Below are 19,555 nucleotides of genomic sequence, written 5' to 3'. Positions count from 1 at the left end.
ATCTATGGAGGTCCCCAGTGTCAAAGCGGTTCCCCCTGGCCTGCTCCAGAAAGTGCTGCTTGAGGCACAAGTCACTCATCACTTTTGTTCTCTTCTTGAATGACTTGCAGACTGAGCACCTTTCCTTAACGTCTCCCTGTCCCAGGCACAATAAGCACCGAGTGCAGGGTTCACTATTTGGTACAGCCACCCCACACAACGGTCTGTGTTTAAAACCTGGTGAGAGCATCCCACCAGTCTAAAATATGCTGCTGACTGCTACTTACTAGCAAAAACTTAAAGGCACTATTAAACTAGCTATATACAACTCCTCCAGAAACAATGGATAGAAAGAAGCATGATGTAAACACCACATAGAACAGTCCGACTCAAGCTGTGGGTGGTGAGAATGAACCGAAGGGGGTTGGTATGGTGCTGTCCTTAAATAGCCTGGAGAGGGGCAATGGAGCCAGAGACACGAGTGCTGTCCCTATAGTTATTGCTAAGTAAAGTTCTCTGGCTTTGGTGCACTGGGCACACGCGCACTTGAGTGGAACACCCAGCTGTAACCACTCCAAGAACTTTCTTTATAAAGAAAAACAATTGTTTCTGGCCCTCAGGGGTATGAAGAAAACTTTAAAAATATTAACTGACATTATAACAATGCAGTGTTATCTTCCTGTCTCTACAAACAGCCTGAATGAGCAGTATGAATTGCCGTCATTGTATTGGTATGCTAACTTTAAAACCTAAAGATTATAATTAAATGTTAACATTAAATGCTGATAATTTTAGCAAAAACATCCAACTAATCTATTTATCCCACAATCCTATATCACTTCCCAGGCTTCCTTGGATGCCAAAAAGCCCTAACTGTTCTCTATCAGTTGACAAAACCTCCAGCTTCCCTCTGACAACCTTTATGTTACAGTTACGTTTTCAAAACAAAAATCTGCAGTAAACTGAAATCTGAAAGGGTGGGGACAGTGAGAAATGAAATAGACTATCAAAACAGACAGACTACTGCACGGACTAGGTTTTTCATTTTCCTATTTAATTAAATAGAACCTCAATTTTCAATTTATCTGAAATTGCTGCAGAATTGCTAGTCTGCTGCACCAGAATGCCAACAAAATTAAAGGATCTTTAATTAGATTAGATCCACCTTGTCACTGAGTACACAGGACTTTGACTATTAAGTCTTAGAGAATATTTGTACTAACACCAAAGACAAAAATCTCTCATTTAACAGTATTCCATGAGATAGCACAAATCAAAGACAAGTCACTTTTGAAACGAATGAATCAATGTTCAAACTGCTTTATAATTTAAAACTGTATAAAGTGACTAACAAATGTGTACATTTACATCTGGTTTATCTGTATATAGCATTGTAACCTAGCCAGTTCAAACCATTGCAACTCTGATTCATTCAATCACATCAAAGTCTGAATATGGATTAATTTTATGCTTTCAAAAAAGTAATGTTCATGTAGAACCATTATATATATATAGATAGATAGATAGATAGATTTGAAGGTTTATATTTACCAAGGGAGAACTCCCTTTTTGAAAGCAATAAATGCCCACAAAAGAGCACCTAGATTCCTGTGTCACATTTTCTGCTACATTTTAAGTACAAATTTGATTCTCTGAACCCTGATGCTAGGAAAACTTGGAGACTCTGATAAGGTTGGATGGATGCAACTGGCTGAGGGCTGGTATATTGTGCTGTATACCATTTCCAGAGGTAGCTCAAGTTTAGTATTAGAGAGAAGAGTTAATGAAATGCAGGACAGGAAGAAAAGTGAGCTGCACAAGCATGATAATGAATGGTTTCAGAGTAGCAGCTGTGTTAGTCTGTATTCACAAAAAGAAAAGGAGTACTTGTGGCACCTTAGAGACTAACAAATTTATTTGAGCATAAGCTTTCGTGAGCTAGAGCATAATGCACCCGATGAAGTGACCTGTAGCTCACGAAAGCTTATGCTCAAATAAATTTGTTAGTCTCTAAGGTGCCACAAGTACTCCTTTTCTTATTATAATGAATGAGAGCAGTAAACAGCTAGACTCTAGAACAGAGGTGGGCAAACTATGGCCTGTGGGCCACATCTGGCCCGCGGGACAGCCCTGCCCAGCCCTTGAGCTCCCAGCCGGGGAAGCTAGTCCCCAGCCCCTCCCCTGCTGTCCCCCCTCCCTCACAGCCAGCACTCTGGGCGGCGGGGCTGCACGCTCATGCAGGGCAGCGCAGCAGTGTGTCTGGCTCCTGCCGGGTGACGCAGCTCCCGGACATGCTGCTCTAAGCAGCGTGGTAAGGGGGCTGGGGGGGCAGTCAGGGGACAGGGAGCAGAAGTTCGGGGGCGGGGGGTGTTCAGGGGATGGGGTTGGATAAGTGTGGGAGTCCCGGGGGGCCTTTCAGGGGACAAGGAGCAGTGGGGTTGGATGGGTCAGGGGTTCTGAGGGGGGCAGTTAGGGGGCGGGAAGTGGGAGGGATCGGCTAGAAGGCAGGGGCCAGGCTGTTTGGGGAGGCACAGCCTTCCCTAACTGGCCCTCCATACAGTTTTGCAATCCCAATATGGCCCTCGGGCCAAAAAGTTTGCCCATCCCTGCTCTAGAGGAAATTTAAGAAACATATCTTCAGAAATAAAACTTGTCTTCTCAATAACACAAATAGATTTTTCCTGATTTGTTAGCCATTAATCATCTCCTTAGAAAAAACTGAATATCACTAACTTTGCAGATCTATTTAGCAAGAATTGTCTAATATACCACTCCTTGATAAGCATTTTCTTTGTTCTAGATATAGACAAATCCCGCTGCTCCATTACTCTGTTCTAGAATTTAGGTATGGAGCCATCTGGTTACTTTAGACTTGGTTACATATAGTAAGTCTGTGTTATATACTTTTGCTAATTTTGATAGCTGTGTATTTTTCAAACAATAAAATCTTTACTGAAATTTATGAAAATAAAATATATAAGGGACTTGTTATAGTTAAACATGCCTTTGTTACTGTGAGATTACATTGCTGTGATGTGCTCTGTAAGAGGCTATGACCTGGAACCATACAGGAGCTGAAGCTAATGCAAAATGCTATGACCCACTTATTAAAGCAGAGTTGCATTTTGAAACCACATGAGGGCAGTGCTTCAGGATCTGCACTGACTCCCAATAAGCTTCTAGGCGGAACTCCATGTGTGGGTTTTAATCTATGAAGTCTTAAATGGTTTGGGTCCTGGTTACCCTCTCCCTGAGCCATACTATTATGCTTGAGATCAGCAGACACATTCAAGCTGAAGTCCTTTCAATATAAATTAAAAGGACTGCAGGTGGGGTGTTCTCTGTGAGGGGCCCACAGTTTTGAAATTTGCACCCCTTCCTCACTCTGTCCATCAAAAGCCAGATTTGTTAACCTTCTAGGCATGCTGCAAAACCCATTTTCCCCCCTTCAAGCTATATTAAGGGGCCTGATATTAGATTATCATTAGTAGACAAAACAGACCACCTCTAAAAACAAACTAAAAATGACCACAGCAACATAGTCTGAGATCAACTCACCCCCTCATCCCTGTATTTTCTTAAATATTTAGGGGTGAAGGGAAAAAATCAGACAGGGAGCAAGAGAGATGGGTAGTGAAAGTTCACAGATGGAAGGAGGAAGAATTGGCAGAGAGCAACTGGAAAAAATGCTGTGGGATGCAGCATCCTGTGGAGAGGGCTAGATAGAAACACCTTTTGGGGGGGAATGGGAAATAAACCATAGCAGAAAGGTAGAAGATGAGGAAAATACTGGAGGAGCAGGGAAGACAGGAGGAGTGTGCAAGCCAGAGGTATATCCAGCGAACAGAAGGTGGCAATGGGTGTAGCAAAGATCCCCAAATTGTGGGGTGTGCCCCCCCAAATTGTGGGGCATGAAGAAACATTGGGGGGCACAGCTGGGGCCCAGGCCAGCCCTCATAGGGGGCAGGGAGAGAGCGCCCCCCAACTCCACTTCTGGCCCCAGCTGCCGGCCTCCTTACCCTTGTCCGTGTCCCCCGCTCCCGGCACGGACAGGGGTAAGCGAGGACGTAAGATAAAAAGTTTGAGGACCACTGGGATGTAGGGATAAGTAGTAATGGGTGTCATGCTGCTTAGTATGGAACACAGCTAAGAGAGCCAATCTCAGGTCAGGCTACCAGGAAACAGGGCACGTACCCCAAACGGGTGGTATATTCTCATAAGATTCCACCAAGCCACTAACAAATGTGTGCTACCAAAATACTATACTAGTATTATGAAGCTACAGACTGTCCCTTTCAGGCCCTCTAGCTCCTCATGCACCATCCAGACAAACCAGGCTTCTGTGATAAAAGATTATTAAAACCAAAAATCACATATTAGATTCTTTCAGTTCCAAAGAACCAGGTACACATCCCTGGTGAAAATATACTTCAGATCTTAGCCAAAAACCATGCTGGTAGCAAATCCTTTGGAAACTAAAAAACTAAATGTTTATTAATATAAAAAAGGAAGTGTATTAAGAGGTTAAAATCAATCATATGCATTACAGTTGATTTCAGAGTTAGCAGATCTGCATGATAGCAGTGATGTTAAATCTGCCAGTTTGTAATAAGTCTCTCTGGTTCATCCAAAAGATTGGAGTCCAAATGACAACTTAGATGTAGAGTCTGTTAGAGTCTTTCCATAAATCTTTTGGGGCATCCCAAGTAATTACTTGGGGATCTCCATCCAATGGCTCAAACTTTCTCTGTTAAAGTTAAGCAGACTAGAAATGGCAGGATAGTGCCTGAGGTTTTTCTTTTATAGCTGAAACATGCTGCCAAGTGTCTTGAGCACAGCATGCATCTGAAGATTCCTCTTTGCTGAGCCCAAGACCCACCCTTTGAAATTACCATTCTATTTCCTATGCATACACAGGTAATCCAGCTACACTGATCTACATGAGGCAATTGCTGGTTATTCATTACTGCAGGGATAGATAAGCTGAACACAATATAGGTAATATTCATTAGATTCATGCAGTATATACTATTCTCCTGAGTGAATTCTGCATCAAAAAAAATTTCTGCAAAATTCAGCATATTTTTATTTGTCAATAAATAAATGTTGAGGCTCCAGCATGGTGGCAGGGAGCCCAGGCCACCAGCTGAACAGAGGTGGGAGATCACCCTGCAGGTGCCCCTCCCCCACCCACAAAGAGACATAGACTTGGCAGTGAGGCAGCAACAGTGCAAGGCCTGGGCCTGCCCCAGAAACACCCTGGGGCCCAGCCCCTCCTTTCCAGGTGCACCAAGATAGCAAACAAGGAGGGTAGATCTCGCATGTACGCCCAGCCCTGGCCCCTGATACAGGTGTGGGGCAGGCAGGCTAAGGGCACCAGGACCCATGTGTAGGGGCTTAGTGTGGGGGAGGGGGGGGAATCAGGTTCTGTATGGGGAAATCTGGGCGTGAGGAGCTTGGTAGTGGGTCTGGGTGCAGAGGGGATCTGGATGCACAGGGACTCATTGGGGGGTTCTGGGTGCAGGGGAAATGGGACTCTGCAGTGAGGGTCCAGATAAAGGTGGTTGGAGCTCAGCTTGTCCAGGTGCAGGTGGGGTGTGGGTCCAGGTGCAGCTGGTTGGGGCTCAGTGAGGTGGTCCAGGTGCAGGGGGTGGGGCTCGTCAGGGTGGGGGTTCAAGTGTGGGGGGCTCAGCAGGGGATGGTCTGGGTGCAGGTCCAGATGCAGAGGGAGAGGCTCAGCTGGTGTCCGGATGCAGGGAGAGTGGGGGTTTGGGGGCTCGGTGCAGGGTTTTGGGTACAGGGTATGCAGATGTACAGGGGCTGGGCAGACAGTGGAGCCGCTCCCCATTCGGTGACCCCGTCCCCCATGGCTAAGAAGCAATGGAGGCAGGAAGTGGTGCAGGAGGGGTGCACACCTTCCTGCAGCTGGGAGAGGTTTCTGGAGGGTGGGTCTGACCTGGACCCAGCCACTCCTTGCAGGGGAAGATGAAGTCCTGTCCTCCCCCTCCCCCAGCCCAGCCAGGACTAGCAGCTGAGCCCAGCACAGGGTAGGAGCCACCGGGCATCCCCAGATTTAAGTCTCTACCAGCTGCTCCAAACGCCATGCCCACACTACTGGGGAGGGGTGTGACACCACTCTGGTGGCTTCCCTTTGCTTCCCCATCCTTTTTCTGTGGGGAAGCAAAGAAATCTGCAGGGGACAAGAATTCTACCTGCATATACACAGCATCTTCCTTGGTTTCTTATCAACACAAATGAATGGGCCTAGCATATTAGTCCTTTTAAGCATCTTTTGATGCCCACGCACAAGTGAATTGTCCTGATTACAATTCCTCTCAATTTGCCTTTAAGGGTCACATGCAAGTTACTTAGCTGCCAATTTTAACCTGTGCTGGTTTGCTAATGTCACAGTGTGTAAATATGGAGGCAGACAGGACTCACAGCAAAGGTAAGCAGCAGCAGCAGCAGGCAGAGGAATACAGCAGAAGGTCAGCTAGGAGGAAGCAGCAGAGGGCAAGCTGTGGAAGTAATATACAGGGTAAATGGGAAGGAAGGAAGATCAGCTGGCAGACAGGTGAAGAACACAGCAGGAAGTAAATGAGCAGTTAGGATGTCAGCTGGGAGGCAGTCTGGAAACTTGCATTTGTTGGTGGGGAGGCAACTGGGAGGGAGTAACCAGTTATGTAAACAAAGACTGTCATCAACATAATAGCATGTCACAGTGAAAGGATTAATCAGCCAATCAGAACATAGCAAAAAAACCTCTACAAAATTCAAGACACACTGTTTCTCAATGTAACTACACCACGTGCTTTAGCAATCATGTTGTGCGTACTGACATGATGATCTTGAGAAATTATGGGGCTACCAAGAGTAGGGGAAATCGTTTGGGCATCATGCATCCAAATTTTCAGTTGGAAATTACAAACCAGCCCTAATGATAAATTTAGTACTGGCAGCAGGCTTTCCCCCCAATGTATTCACAAACGTTCCAAATACCTACACAGGATAAGAAAGTACTTGGAAAAGTATCTTATTTATTTAAAAACTACTTCTAAACTGGCTTTGCAAAACATACAATAGTGAATTGCAGATTACGGTAGTTACAAAAAATGCATCGAAAATACTTTCACATAATATACATCATATCCTACTTAACTAGCTAATTTCACTGTTTTTTTTATAAATATAAAAATATAAAAGCCTAATAATTCTAACCACATCACTATCTAAAATAGCTTAATATGATGTGAAAAACTCTCACTCAAAACCCCTGATAGTTTGAAAACATGATCAATTTAAATGCTCAGCTTCCCCACCCATCCAAAAAAAATTATTACATATCACATAATTCAAAAGTTTCTTCAAGCAATAAATCACAGCACTTTTGCAATCACGGTCTTAACCACCACCTCTCTTACATGTTAATCACAACACAAATTACAAATGGCTTTGGGACCGGCATGGGATCCTGCCTTGGGCTTGGAGACTGGTGTGTAGCACAATTCTTTCCTGGGTATCTGGCTGTTGAATCTTGCCCATATGCTCAGGGTTTAGCTGATCGCCATATTTGGGGTCGGGAAGGAATTTTCCTCCAGGGCAGATTGGAAGAGGCCCTGGAGGTTTTTCGCCTTCCTCTGTAGCATGAGGCACGGGTCACTTGCTGGAGAATTCTCTGCTCCTTGAAGTCTTTAAACCACGATTTGAGGACTTCAATAGCTCAGACATAGGTGAGAGGTTTTTCACAGGAGTGGGTGGGTGAGATTCTGTGGCCTGGGATGTGCAGGTCGGACTAGATGATCATAATGGTCTCTTCTGATCTTAGCATCTATGAATTTTTTTCTGTTCATCTACCACACCCCACTTCTGTATCATGGCATCTGTCATCCTCCTCCTTTCACCCTTCCTTCCTCCTTACTGGCTCCAAATCCCCTTGCTCACTACCCTCACGACTCTACAGTTCCCATTAGCTCCACCTGCACCTCTTTCTCTCTCTGCCAGTCAGCACAAATCTAGGTCCCACATGCACATCCTCATCACCTCTGACATTTGCCCCACTCCTAGCCCCCCCTTCATCCCCACATCCCACACCCATCTCCACCACAGCCTCCCTGGTGCCACCATTCCTGTCCTCACCCACATTAACCACTACCTCCTCAACCCTTTCTCTTGTGTCTGGAACGCCTACCCCACTTCTAAAGAGCACAGCCATCCACAATCTTTCCTAGCTCATTCTTCCTGGCTCTCATGGACACCTGGATTCCTTCCTCTCACACTGCCTCTGCAGCTACCCTCTCTTATGGAGGCTTCTTCCCTTATACTCCTGACCCCGGATCAAGCTGTCAATCAGGCTGATTACCAGGATCAATCATCCACTTTAGTATTCTCCAGAAAGATCTTCCCAAGTTAGAGAAACAATGGTTCTGAGGCAGAAAAGTGAAAGCCTCACCTCCAATTTAAATACTCTGCATTCATGAGTGGGGAACATGAACCAATTATTGCCAGAGAAACACTAATTAAAGCACAGTTCTGAAAAGAGGTATTAAAACAGATTTAAATAATGCACAAAATTTTAAATTTGATAGGAGAAACTGTACAGTTTTGGCTTTCTATTATATTCTCTCAAAGATTTCCTTTCCATAGAATCACAATATCTGGTATTAGAGAAATTACAGCTGCATCATCTTTGGGTATTTTTATATAATCAGTTGAGACTTTTTGGAGTATGTATGGCTTTGTCAGTTGCCTGTTCAGGCTGGACACCTTACACAGACACATACACTGCACATACTTGTATTATATCTCTCTCCTAAGGGAGAGTGCAGCTAATTATGTCTTGGAAACAGAGGATCTCTTTACTAATCTTTTCTTCAACTGAATTCAAAGCAGTTGGGCCACTTCCATTACGAATTACACTATTTAAGAAGGATGGCAGTCTTGGGACTCTCAACTGGAATACTTCTGCTAACAGGAGTTCAGTAATGTGTAATTCTTTTTCTTCCATTAAGAATGGCCTTATCTTCATTAAGCCTAATTTTATTAGTTACTATTATTAGATATAGGGCAAAAGAGTATCCATCCCTCAGAGCTGTATAATTTTCCCCCTTTTCTCTTCTAAAGAATAAGCTTAGCTTTATCACCTCATTTTCTGATAATGAAACCTCTAGGGCTTCCATGCCAGATAAGTCCTGAATTTTAGAAGATACAGGCTGAAAGCTGTGATTTACATTAGCCAACAGAATCCATCCCTTCTATTTCTGCCTCTTTGCTAAGGGTGAGCAATAGCTATTTTGGAATCCCTCTGGGGAACATTAGCTTATTTTTCATTTGAGTCATTAAACAAAATAATGGGTAAACTCCTCTACAGCTTCAAGGAGAGGCTGAACTGCTGTCCCTCATTAAGAATTCAGAACACCAGGTTTTCTGAAGGAGAGAAGCAAGTTCTTTAGAGAGTCTTGTAATGCTACTGAATTCTAGATACAACTGTAGGAATCACCCTTCATCTTGATGTTTCCCATTTGATTCCTATGGCTCTCTTGGGACACGTGACCTGGGGGTAAACTACATCCAGTTTCTCTCTCAATAAACAGAGAAATATGCTTCATCTCATGCACTGCTGTTTCTATAGGACACCCTAAAATAGTGATTCTCATCCTTTTCTATACCATAACCCCATTCTAACAGAAGACAGTGGCAAGACTCTTCCCATCTAGTCATAAAGAAAGATGGATGATCATGTCCCCCACACCAGGCCTGGCTGCAGCCTACAAGTTGAGAACATATCTGGGAGGTACTTGGAGAACAACTATATATTGTGCTGGGGGTGGGGTTGGGGAGAACAAAGTGTCCCAAATATCACGTATCTCCTGTTATGTGAGTCAGAGTAAGGCAGGTACTGCCAGTTTTCACTCATTTTCATGAAGGAAATCCTTACCATGAAGTTCTTCTCTCATTGCTTGTGCTTTGGAAGAGAGATTACAAACTTTTCCTACTGATTTGAGCTGGATGTGTCATACACAAGTCAAAAAGTCTTCATCTGCAGATGCCAAGAAGTTTCAGTTTCTAAAATCAACTAGCATGAGCAGATGGTCATTCAGATTTGTTATGGGAATGGCAGTCTGTTTACTTCCTACATTAAATATAAGCATAAAGTTTCCACTGCAAAACCACAGATGGTATTTAAATTATCTTGTATTCTGTCACTTGGCCGCAGCAGTCATTTCCAATGGTAAAACACAAAAGACTAAAATAAAAAAAAAAAAATTCACAGAAAACATAAAAAAAGAAAATCGGAATAGAAAAAACTGGCCCTTCCTCTCCAAATATTCATGGCAATACATTTGATTATTTAGTTTGATAAAAAAAAGCTTGTTACACTATTTAACAGTACTAAATTTTGGTTAAAGTTTTTTTTAGTATTAACAATAGGTTAACTCCCCTGTGGCAATTATTGAGAACTTCAGGAGACAAGAAAGTGACAAGAAGGTGAGAATCTCTTCTCTGGAAATCTCCAAAGACTTTAATACACCGGGGATGGATAGATCTCAGCTTTGCACAAGGGAAGGGAAAATCTGTGGTGACAATCCATTGTTTCCAACATCAGTCACTTCCATGATAATAAAAAGAGGTCTTCTACACAGAACTCTTAATTATTATAGAAAAACATTATGATGTCAAGAGGTCAGCATAATTTTCCTTTTAAAAATTTCTACCAGAATTTTTAATCTTAATTTCGGAGACCCATAAGTCAGGAAACACAAGATTTAAAGTTTGGATAAAAATATTAACCTGTGCTTAATCATGTGTTATGTACTTCGAGTACAATTTTTACCTCTGTAACCTGTACCAAAATACTCCACATGTACAATCTGAGCAACTTGCCTTCTGCAATTCTTGACTTGGGAGTGTTATTTATAACCTTAATGTTACATCAATGTAGACATTACATTAAAAAAAAAGCCACCATACCACTTACTCTGATGCAAGTACTCCCAATTTGATCCAGACTGGGGAAATTGTACAAGGATAACAATTTGCATTTCTAAAGAGTTTTCTTGGGAGCACAGAAGACTAAAACGTCCGCAAGTTTTCCCCCTTTTTCTAAGCACACAAAATTACAAAATACTAACTGAATTTTTAAATACAATATAAGGCTCTCTAAAGAATTTTAACAATGGCAGGCAAAAATAGTAACATCAGACAAGAATTAAAGAAGGGAAGAATAAAAGACCGGTTTTACACAGAGTGGAAGTCAAAGATATTATGCTTGCTCTCACCCGGCTTTGTTACCCCCCCAAAAAATGCATGCCAATATGGTCTATTAAATGCATCAGACAACAAACGTCTTCCCCCTCAAACCAAAGAGAAAGAAATCGTAGTATTATTTTGTATACCCCCTTGAAGTGCATTTATGAATAATTTTAAATCTGAATTCTAGCTATATTCAAAACTAAACATCACCACAGAATTGCATAAGGAAACAGTCAGCAGAACACAATGATTTTCCCACTTTACTACAGGGCCTAAACGCCCTCTACTCCTTCCAGGACACAGAGTGACCAAAGACCACCTGTAATAGTGCCCAGAAGTCAAACCTTGTAGATGCACGAGAACCTCCAGGCCAGCAGCTTGATATTAGTCTATGGGTTAGATCCTGCAACTGGATCCACTTGGATGAGTGGAGCCAGAAGTAGGATCTAGCCTCTAGGATTTAATGCAGCTTCAGTGGCCCTTAGAACAAGCCCTAAATACTGAGGGACAGAACTCTGAATATTTTACGAATATTCACCATTTCTATTGTTCCTGGGTATGATCAGTGTTTATCTCTCTCTTCCCCCTGTGTGTCTTGGTCAAATATGTAATCTTCTTAAGAAGATACTTACGTGCATTTAAAATACTGTATTCCTTCATAGCTGCCATTATGCTTTCCTCTTTGAGGACTGTCCCATTCTACTCCAAGCCAAAGACCTTAAAAATAATAATAAATAATAATATATTGATTCAAAAAAATAGAAATTTGGAGTTCAGATATTTTCTGCCCAGTACATTTGATTCATTATGGGTATACAACCTCTCTCTATAGTACCAATTTCCAATATAAAGCCCTACTTACAAGCCCACCTATAATTCTGGCATTCAAAAATTGATTTGGCTTAAAAGTTGCCACACTTACTTTGAAGGCAATGAAAAATGTTTCTGCAAAGTTCTTCCTCCTAGTTCTCAAAATGTAGTTAATATTTTTAACAAAAACTATACTTTGGATGAGATTGTTAATGTTGAACTGTTAAAGGAATTCTTCAGAAAGGCTCAAGCGTCTGGAGAGAGAGAAAACAGGAGCAGGGAAAGAGGTCCAGGGCTATGCATAGTCCTACAGAAAGGTAGGAGAGGGACTATTATCTCTCCCAGGACCACAAATGGGGGTCTGTGCCAGCACAGAGAGAATCGTCAAACTTTACAAGTGCTAGGAAAATTATGCATCTATACCCTCTCTCCTGGGCTAATGAGTTACGAAATTGACCTAGCAGTTTGTTTAGCCCAGGCTGTTATTACCTCAATCAGAAAGCATCCTCAAAATTAAAGTAATGTCAAAAAGTATTTTGTTTAGGAAATCACATACCCCAAAGCTCTAATAGAAAGAGTTCTAGAGACACCACACACTTTTGTTGTTTGTGTAGGACAAGAAAACTAATTTTAATCTATGAGTTTATTGCAAGATATTCACCCTAGGCCTAAATTCCCTTTAAGCTACATGGCTGGGCAGGCTATCAAGTGCCGCCACTTCTGGTGTAGCACTTCTGGTGCCCCTCCCCCTGACCCCAACTCCACAAAGCAGAAGTGGTGGGCATGACAGGGCTCAGGAGGGAGGGAGCTTGCTGGCAGCTCCTGCTGTGTTTGAACCTTCTGATCTACTTAAAATGGCAGTGTACTTAAAGGGGCAACGCGCATCTCTCGGTCACACACACACCCCCACCCCCCATGTGTGTGTCTGTCTCACATACACACTGTCTTTCACACTCACCTCCCAACACATACTTGTATTATTATTGTTACTTCTTTCAAAGTGTGTTATTTTAGTTTTTTGACTGGTCTATGCATTTCATAAGTTTTATTTCTCTTACACTTAAATTTAATTCTTTCAGTAATGAGTTCTAAAATGCCTAACCTGTCCTGGCTGGAGTAATTATCCCTATGGTAACTTTTTTAAAACATATATATTACACCTAGGTTTTTGGTTTCTGTTGGTGGTGCACATACGCACATTACCTCAACATGGTGCACATAACAAAATTCATTTTGCACATGGATGGAAAAAATTAGAGGGAACACTGCCCTAGGCCATCTCTTGTCCTCTCCCTTCAACATTCCCTGGCTACCCCACCCAATGAGTATTTTCCAAGAGAGTAATGGACCTCTCCATAGTAGAGTTGCTTTAAGTGGTATGCCCCAGATAGCATTTCTCCATGTTGGAAGCAAGAGATCTTGCAATAACATTACATTCCATTTAGGATAAAAAGGTCAGTACACGTAAACGGGTCACTATCCTAAGAATAAGATGGTTTGCTATACGGGTGAGGCTTTTGGTCATTGGAATCAGTTTCTCCCCTTCCTAACATACTGTCATGACTCCACCACATCATCAGTTATATTAAAAAATAATTCCATTTCATTTTAGGTATTAGGAAACCATTGGAAGTTTTAGTACTAATGAGGCTGTACTGAAGCTAACAGTATTTTGCAAAGTTACCAGAGCTGCTCAGCAAAGTAGGCCAATCTGCATCAATTAGTAAACAAAACCAGACAGATAGCAAATGGCACTATGATCTACAGCTAGTAGCTTCTCATGCAAAAGTTAACCTTTACATTTACAAAACATTAACTTTACCTGTTGTGGGAGGAACACTACCAGCGTACCTCACAGTTGCATATTCTGTATCACAAAGGATTCTTCGACCAAGCACATCAGAAGGCACACTACTAGTCATTGTGAGAAATCTGCAGTCCAAGGCACTTATTTAAGGATCTGGGGAAAGGGAAACAACATTGCTGACCAATACACACAAGTGCTTTTAAGTTACAATTTTTGGTTTTGTTTCTCATTGTTCACAATTTCCTCTTAGAGACAAGAAAATAAAATTCTTCCTCCATCAGTCTTATACCTTTCAGTCTGGCAAATACAGATTCTCCCCTGCATCTCACTCTGATTTTTCTAAAAAGAACAGGAGTACTTGTGGCACTTTAGAGACTAACAAATTGATTTGAGCATAAGCTTTCGTGAGCTGCATCCCATGAAGTGAGCTGTAGCTCACGAAAGCTTATGCTCAAATCAATTGGTTAGTCTCTAAGGTGCCACAAGTACTCCTTTTCTTTTTGCAAATACAGACTAACACAGCTGCTACTCTGAAATCTAATTTTTCTGTTACTGTTGCTTGAATAGCTATAGAAATGACACTTATTACTCAGCAAGTTTTTTAGTCACAGGTATTTTCTTATTGTGGTTTACCTCCTAATTCTAATTTTTAAAGACCATCATGACGATTTTCACTCCTAAGTTTCATGCCTCCGATAATGCAGAAAACTCCACCTAATTTTTTAAGACTGACCCTCTAATCCAGTGGTTTTCAACCTGGGGGTCCAAAGTCTATGTCTAAGGGGTCCGCAAAAGGTTGTTACCATAGAAGAGTGGTTTTCAACCTGTGAGCTGCAGAAAATCCCTGGGAGTCTGCAGACTACGTCTAAGACTTCCAAAGGGGTCCGCACCTCGATTTGAATTTTTTTAGGGGCCCACAAATGAAAAAAGGTTGAAAACAACTGCTCTAATCCAGGCATTCTCAAACTTCATTGAACCGCAATCCCCTTCTGACAACAAAAATTACTACACGACTCCGGGGCTGGGCAGGCGGGGGGGAGAATACTGAAGCCTGAGCCCACCCGAACCCAGCGGCCCAGAATTGGGGGGGCCAAAGGCAAAGCCCCACTGTGGGAGAGGCCAAAACTGAAGCCCAGGACTTCAGTCCCAGGCACGGGGCCTCTGGCGGGGGTCAGGAGGAATAGCTCAGTGGTTTGACCATTGTCCTGCTAAACCCAGGATTGTGAGTTCAATCCTTGAGGGGGCCATTTAGGGATCTGGGGCAAAAATTGGGGATTGGTCCTGCTTTGAGCAGGGGGTTGAACTAGATGACTTCCTGAGGTCCCTTCCAATTCTGATATTCTGATTCTATGAACTTAAGCCCCACCACCCAGAGCTGAGGCCCTCAGGCTTCGAGCCCAGGTGGTGGGGCTCAGGCATCAGCTTCGGCCCTCGGCCTCAGCAAGTCTAAGCCAGCCCTGGCAACCCCACTAAAACAGGGTCGTGACCCACTTTGGTGTCCCAACCCACAGTTTGAGAACCACTCCCCAGCAGACCAATCTCAAAAACTCGGCTTTCCTATACGTGCTCCAGTCTCAGAGCATTCCTGCTAATTAGTGCCTTTCAAGAACAGGAAGCAAGAGCTCCCTTAACTGCATATTTGAGAGTGAGACTCAAGTCAGATATGCTCAAAGAAGCAGAATTATGAGGTAAGGGAATTATCCTCTCTTCAAAGCTAGGCATTCTGCATGGATTATAACAAACAATACAATGCTTACTGTTGCACCATCCATTAAGAACAGAGCCAAAGCCAGGCAATTTACACAAAAGATATTTTCTTTTTCGTTTAATGGTGGATAAGATACATCAGCCCTGCAGCAGGGCTGCATACAGTAAACCTGACTAGTGTGTTCTGACAGACAATGAAACTCTCCAGAGCAGCGGTTCTCAACCTATTAACCCGGGTGGGCCACATATGCAGCTCTCTGTGGGTTATGTTTCTACTACCCGTATGGCCCTGAGGATGTCACAGCTGGGTGCTGACTGGGTTGAAAACCACTGCTCCAGATGTTTAACCAGCTCGAGTGATGGCCATGCGGGTGACAATCTTTGTACGGGGTGAGGCGAGATCAGGCGGCTCTCCCCGCTCAGAGAGAGCTTGAGCCGGAAGCAGGTTTTCCAGTTCTCCCTAGAGACCAAATCCAAACAAGGGCGCTCCGCAAGCGAGGCCCCCGTGGGGGCTAAGTCTGCGGGGCAGAGGCCGCCCTCCTTTGGAGGGAATGTGCCCGTCAAGCCTTGGGCTGCAGCAGTGAGGCCCCGGGACACCCCCGGCAGCGGGTCCGCGCGGTGCAGCCCTGCGAGGAGGCCGGGGCTGGAACCATGGGGCAGGGCGGCTCACATGAGACAGACCCGCTGAGGCCATCGCCCCGCGCTGCCGGGAGAAGGCCGCGGGGTCCCTGCACAAGCGGCGCCGCCAGAGCACGGCGGGGAGGGGCCGCCCCGCCAGCCGGCGCGAAGCAGCCCGCGCGGAACCGGGGAGGGGCTGACTCGGCGGAGCTGGGCGGCTCGGGACCCAGCCGCTCCCCAGGGCGGGCGGGGGCCGTTGCGTGTCCCCGGGCCGGGGGTCCCGAAGCCTGACCGGCTCCCGCCTCCCCGCTGGCCGCTGTGACCGGTACCTGAGTCCCGCAGCAGCGCCCCTGCTCCCCGGCAGGCTGGCGCTCCTCCCGGTAAGGACCGTTCCCACCCCAACCAAACCGACAGAGATCCGCCCCGCCCCGCCGCCTTCCCATTGGTTCAAAGCGCTCTATGCCCGCCTATTTCCCCCCTCCCCATTGGTCGCCTCGTCGGAAACACTAAACCGCTCCTCCTCCTTCTATAGTCACAGAGTCGGCGCCGTAGAGGCTCCGGGGCAATTCCGGGGAGTTCTTCAGTCCCTCCTCATGTGGAGCTGCGAGGTACCCGGACCACAAATCCCATGATGCATCGCGGCGAGGAGCCGCTGAGGAAGGTGTGCAGTTAGCTCTTTTCTGATTGGCTGTTGGTTGCGGTGCGTTTCCTGATTGGGCGAATAATTCCAGCCCGCTGCTTCTCGGGGCTGCAGTGAGCAGCCTGGGCCAGGGAGGGCTCAGCTGCGACCCCACTAGCATCCGTGTGCAGGTGGTGGTGTCTCCCTCGGTGTGTCAGAGGTTGGTCCTGGCAGAAACTGCCGGAGTCGGAGACCTCCTGGACTAGGGCAGGTGGACTGGGTGGAGCCCTGCGCGCTCGGACAACGCCTGGGGCATTCCACCCTTCCGACCCCTAGGCGCATACTCCAGGAAGTGATGGCCGCTTTGTCACCCAACTCTCTCGCTTTCCTGCGGCGAGCCCTGCGAGAGGGCGTTCCCCGCCCACCCCTCACCCCTGGCCCTCCGGACATTTTTTCTTGGGCCCCTGTTCCGTGAGCCCCCCCCCCGGCCTCCCTGCTCCCACACTCCGAGCCAGCTACATACCCTGCAGTCGGTCCGGTTTCAAACCATGGCCAGAACCATCTGTACACACTCATGCTCCATATGTTACACTTCCTCACCCTCGTGTCCCACCCCGATACCAAATGGCAGGATTATCTTCCACCTAAAGAGGGTGAGGAGCCCCGGTGGGCCAGCCTTTATTCCACCTTGGTCCCACGGCCCGCCGGGGACATTAGTTGGCGGCTCCTTCATGGAGCCATGAGCACGGGTGTGTACCTGGCACGGTTTACCCCTGTACCTGAGGCCTGCCCCTTTTGCGCCGTGAGGGAGAACCTGGCGCACGCCTATCTCGAATGCGCCAGGTTGCAGCCCCTATTCTGGCTCCTCCAGAACCTCTTGTTGAGGTGCTGGCTGCACTTTTCCCCACACTTGTTCCTCTTTGTGCACCCTATCCGTGGCCCCACGAAGTCACGAGACCTCCTCATCAACCTCCTCCTGGCTCTGGCCAAAGTCTCTATCTACAATACCAGGAGGAGGATGTTGGACGAGGGGGTGCTCTGTGACTGCGGGGCCTATTTCCATTCCTCCCTAGTTTCATGCATCTGGGCGGAGTTCCACTGGGCAGCGTCCGCTGTCTCCCTCGACAGCTTTGAGGAGCAGTAGGCGCTGTCCGGGGTTCTCTGCTCGGTGTCCTCTACCGGTATCCTCATTTTGAACCTCTGACCCTCACTCCGGTCCCTGTTTTTCATTAGTTGTCCCCCATAATCAGTTGGTCCCTGGGTCCAGTGGTCCCTCCTGCTAGGCTGGGGGAGGGGCCTTTAGCAGTGGGTGGGCTTTTCCAATAAGACTCCGCTAGGTTGGCCAGCGTGGATGAAAATTGAGGATTTTTTTTAAATTGAACTTTTAATTAAACACCAATTTATTTCAGAAAAATAAACCTACTTAAAATTATAAGTGAAATTATTACAATTTATGGTAAGGCCTAAATTTTCATTGATTAAAATAGTTAATAAATATATGTTGGCTGCCACTTTTTAAAGCAAGTCTAGCCCCTGAAACCAGGGGTAGTCACAGCCTAAGCACTTGGAACCAGAGTTTGCTGAAGGGCTAAATGAGCAATAGTCTTTTCTGCAGGTGCAAAACCACTTTTTTTTATTTCAGTTTATTTCACTAGTTCAGTTCAATAACTAGTTTATTCAAAGTTTAAAAATAAACTGGAAGTTGAGAAAGACAGAAAAGGTTGGTTTTCTTGTCCAAAAATATGAATACAAACTAGGTTTGTAAGGATGAGATTGACTAGTTCTAAAATCTTGAACATGGTGACCAGAAACAATCAAATTAATTAATTAGCAACAGATACTTTGTCTAATTAGTTTTAGTTGTAAAACATGTTTTGATACATTTTTTGATAAATGAGTTAGATATAAAAATGTTTTAAGAGTTTTATTTAAGGAATTAAAACATTTTAAATTGCTGGTTTTGTGCATTTTTTATTTGATTTTCCAACCAAATAGACTTGAAACAAATCACAAGTAAAAAATTAATAACCATTGAGGAAATAAATCATTCACCATTTTCTAACATAAAAATGTAAACATTAAAAATTGAACAAATGTAAGTTAACTATAACATTCCTTAATTGTGTATAAATATGGTGTGTATCCTAGTGGTTAGCAAAAAGCAACACCAAAATTAGTGTAAAGACTATATTTAGTGGCAAATCAACATGTGTTAATGTTTACCAACCAATGAGAATTAACCTTTCTTTCAACTAAAAAGTACAAATGTAAAACTATTAAAATCTATTTAAATCAAGGTTTCTTGCTTGCTAATTTAAATGATTACTAAAATGAGTGACTGAAACCAGTCCACCAAGATCTTGGTACTGGGGGGGAAATTACTAACAAATGTCTCACAAGGATGCAGCATGTCCTGTGTGTTCTTATGGATGAGATACTGGACTGGGAATGAGGACCCCTGTGTACCAGGCTCAGACACAGACTCACTGTGTGATCTTGAGCTAGTTACAGGTAAAATATTTCTGAAGTGAAAGCAGATTGTAGGTGCCCAAATTAAGATACCTTGGACCTAATTTTCAGAGAATATATTGTTCCCACTAACTTCAACTATCATTTAAAATTCAAAGCAACTTTCCAATCATAGGATCTTTTGAAAGGAACACAATGAACAGAACAGTGCATTTTATATCATTGTGACTAGTCAAGCATTCTAATAAAAATATTATTTCTCTACCTATAAAATATCTGAACCCCCTCAAATTCAG

General features: G+C 44.4%; 1 protein-coding gene across 1 annotated transcript in view; it reads right to left on the bottom strand.

Annotated features, from left to right (window-relative positions):
- Positions 1-16,605, bottom strand: part of TBCE (tubulin folding cofactor E) — a 55,089-nt gene extending 38,484 nt beyond the window's left edge. Inside the window, exons 1-3 of the mRNA XM_048843818.2 lie at positions 16,501-16,605; positions 13,862-13,999; positions 11,862-11,946 (exon numbers count right to left, since the gene is read on the bottom strand). Coding sequence (XP_048699775.2) covers positions 11,862-11,946; positions 13,862-13,961 — 185 coding nt within the window. The 5' untranslated portion in view covers positions 13,962-13,999; positions 16,501-16,605. The remainder of the gene's footprint in view (positions 1-11,861; positions 11,947-13,861; positions 14,000-16,500) is intronic.
- Positions 16,606-19,555: the final 2,950 nt, after the last annotated feature.

Source organism: Caretta caretta, chromosome 3, assembly GCF_965140235.1.
Source record: "Caretta caretta isolate rCarCar2 chromosome 3, rCarCar1.hap1, whole genome shotgun sequence".
In the NCBI taxonomy this organism is placed as follows: domain Eukaryota; kingdom Metazoa; phylum Chordata; order Testudines; family Cheloniidae; genus Caretta; species Caretta caretta.
The sequence above is the reverse complement of the archived record's forward strand: the minus strand, read 5'-3'. Positions and strand labels throughout refer to the sequence as shown.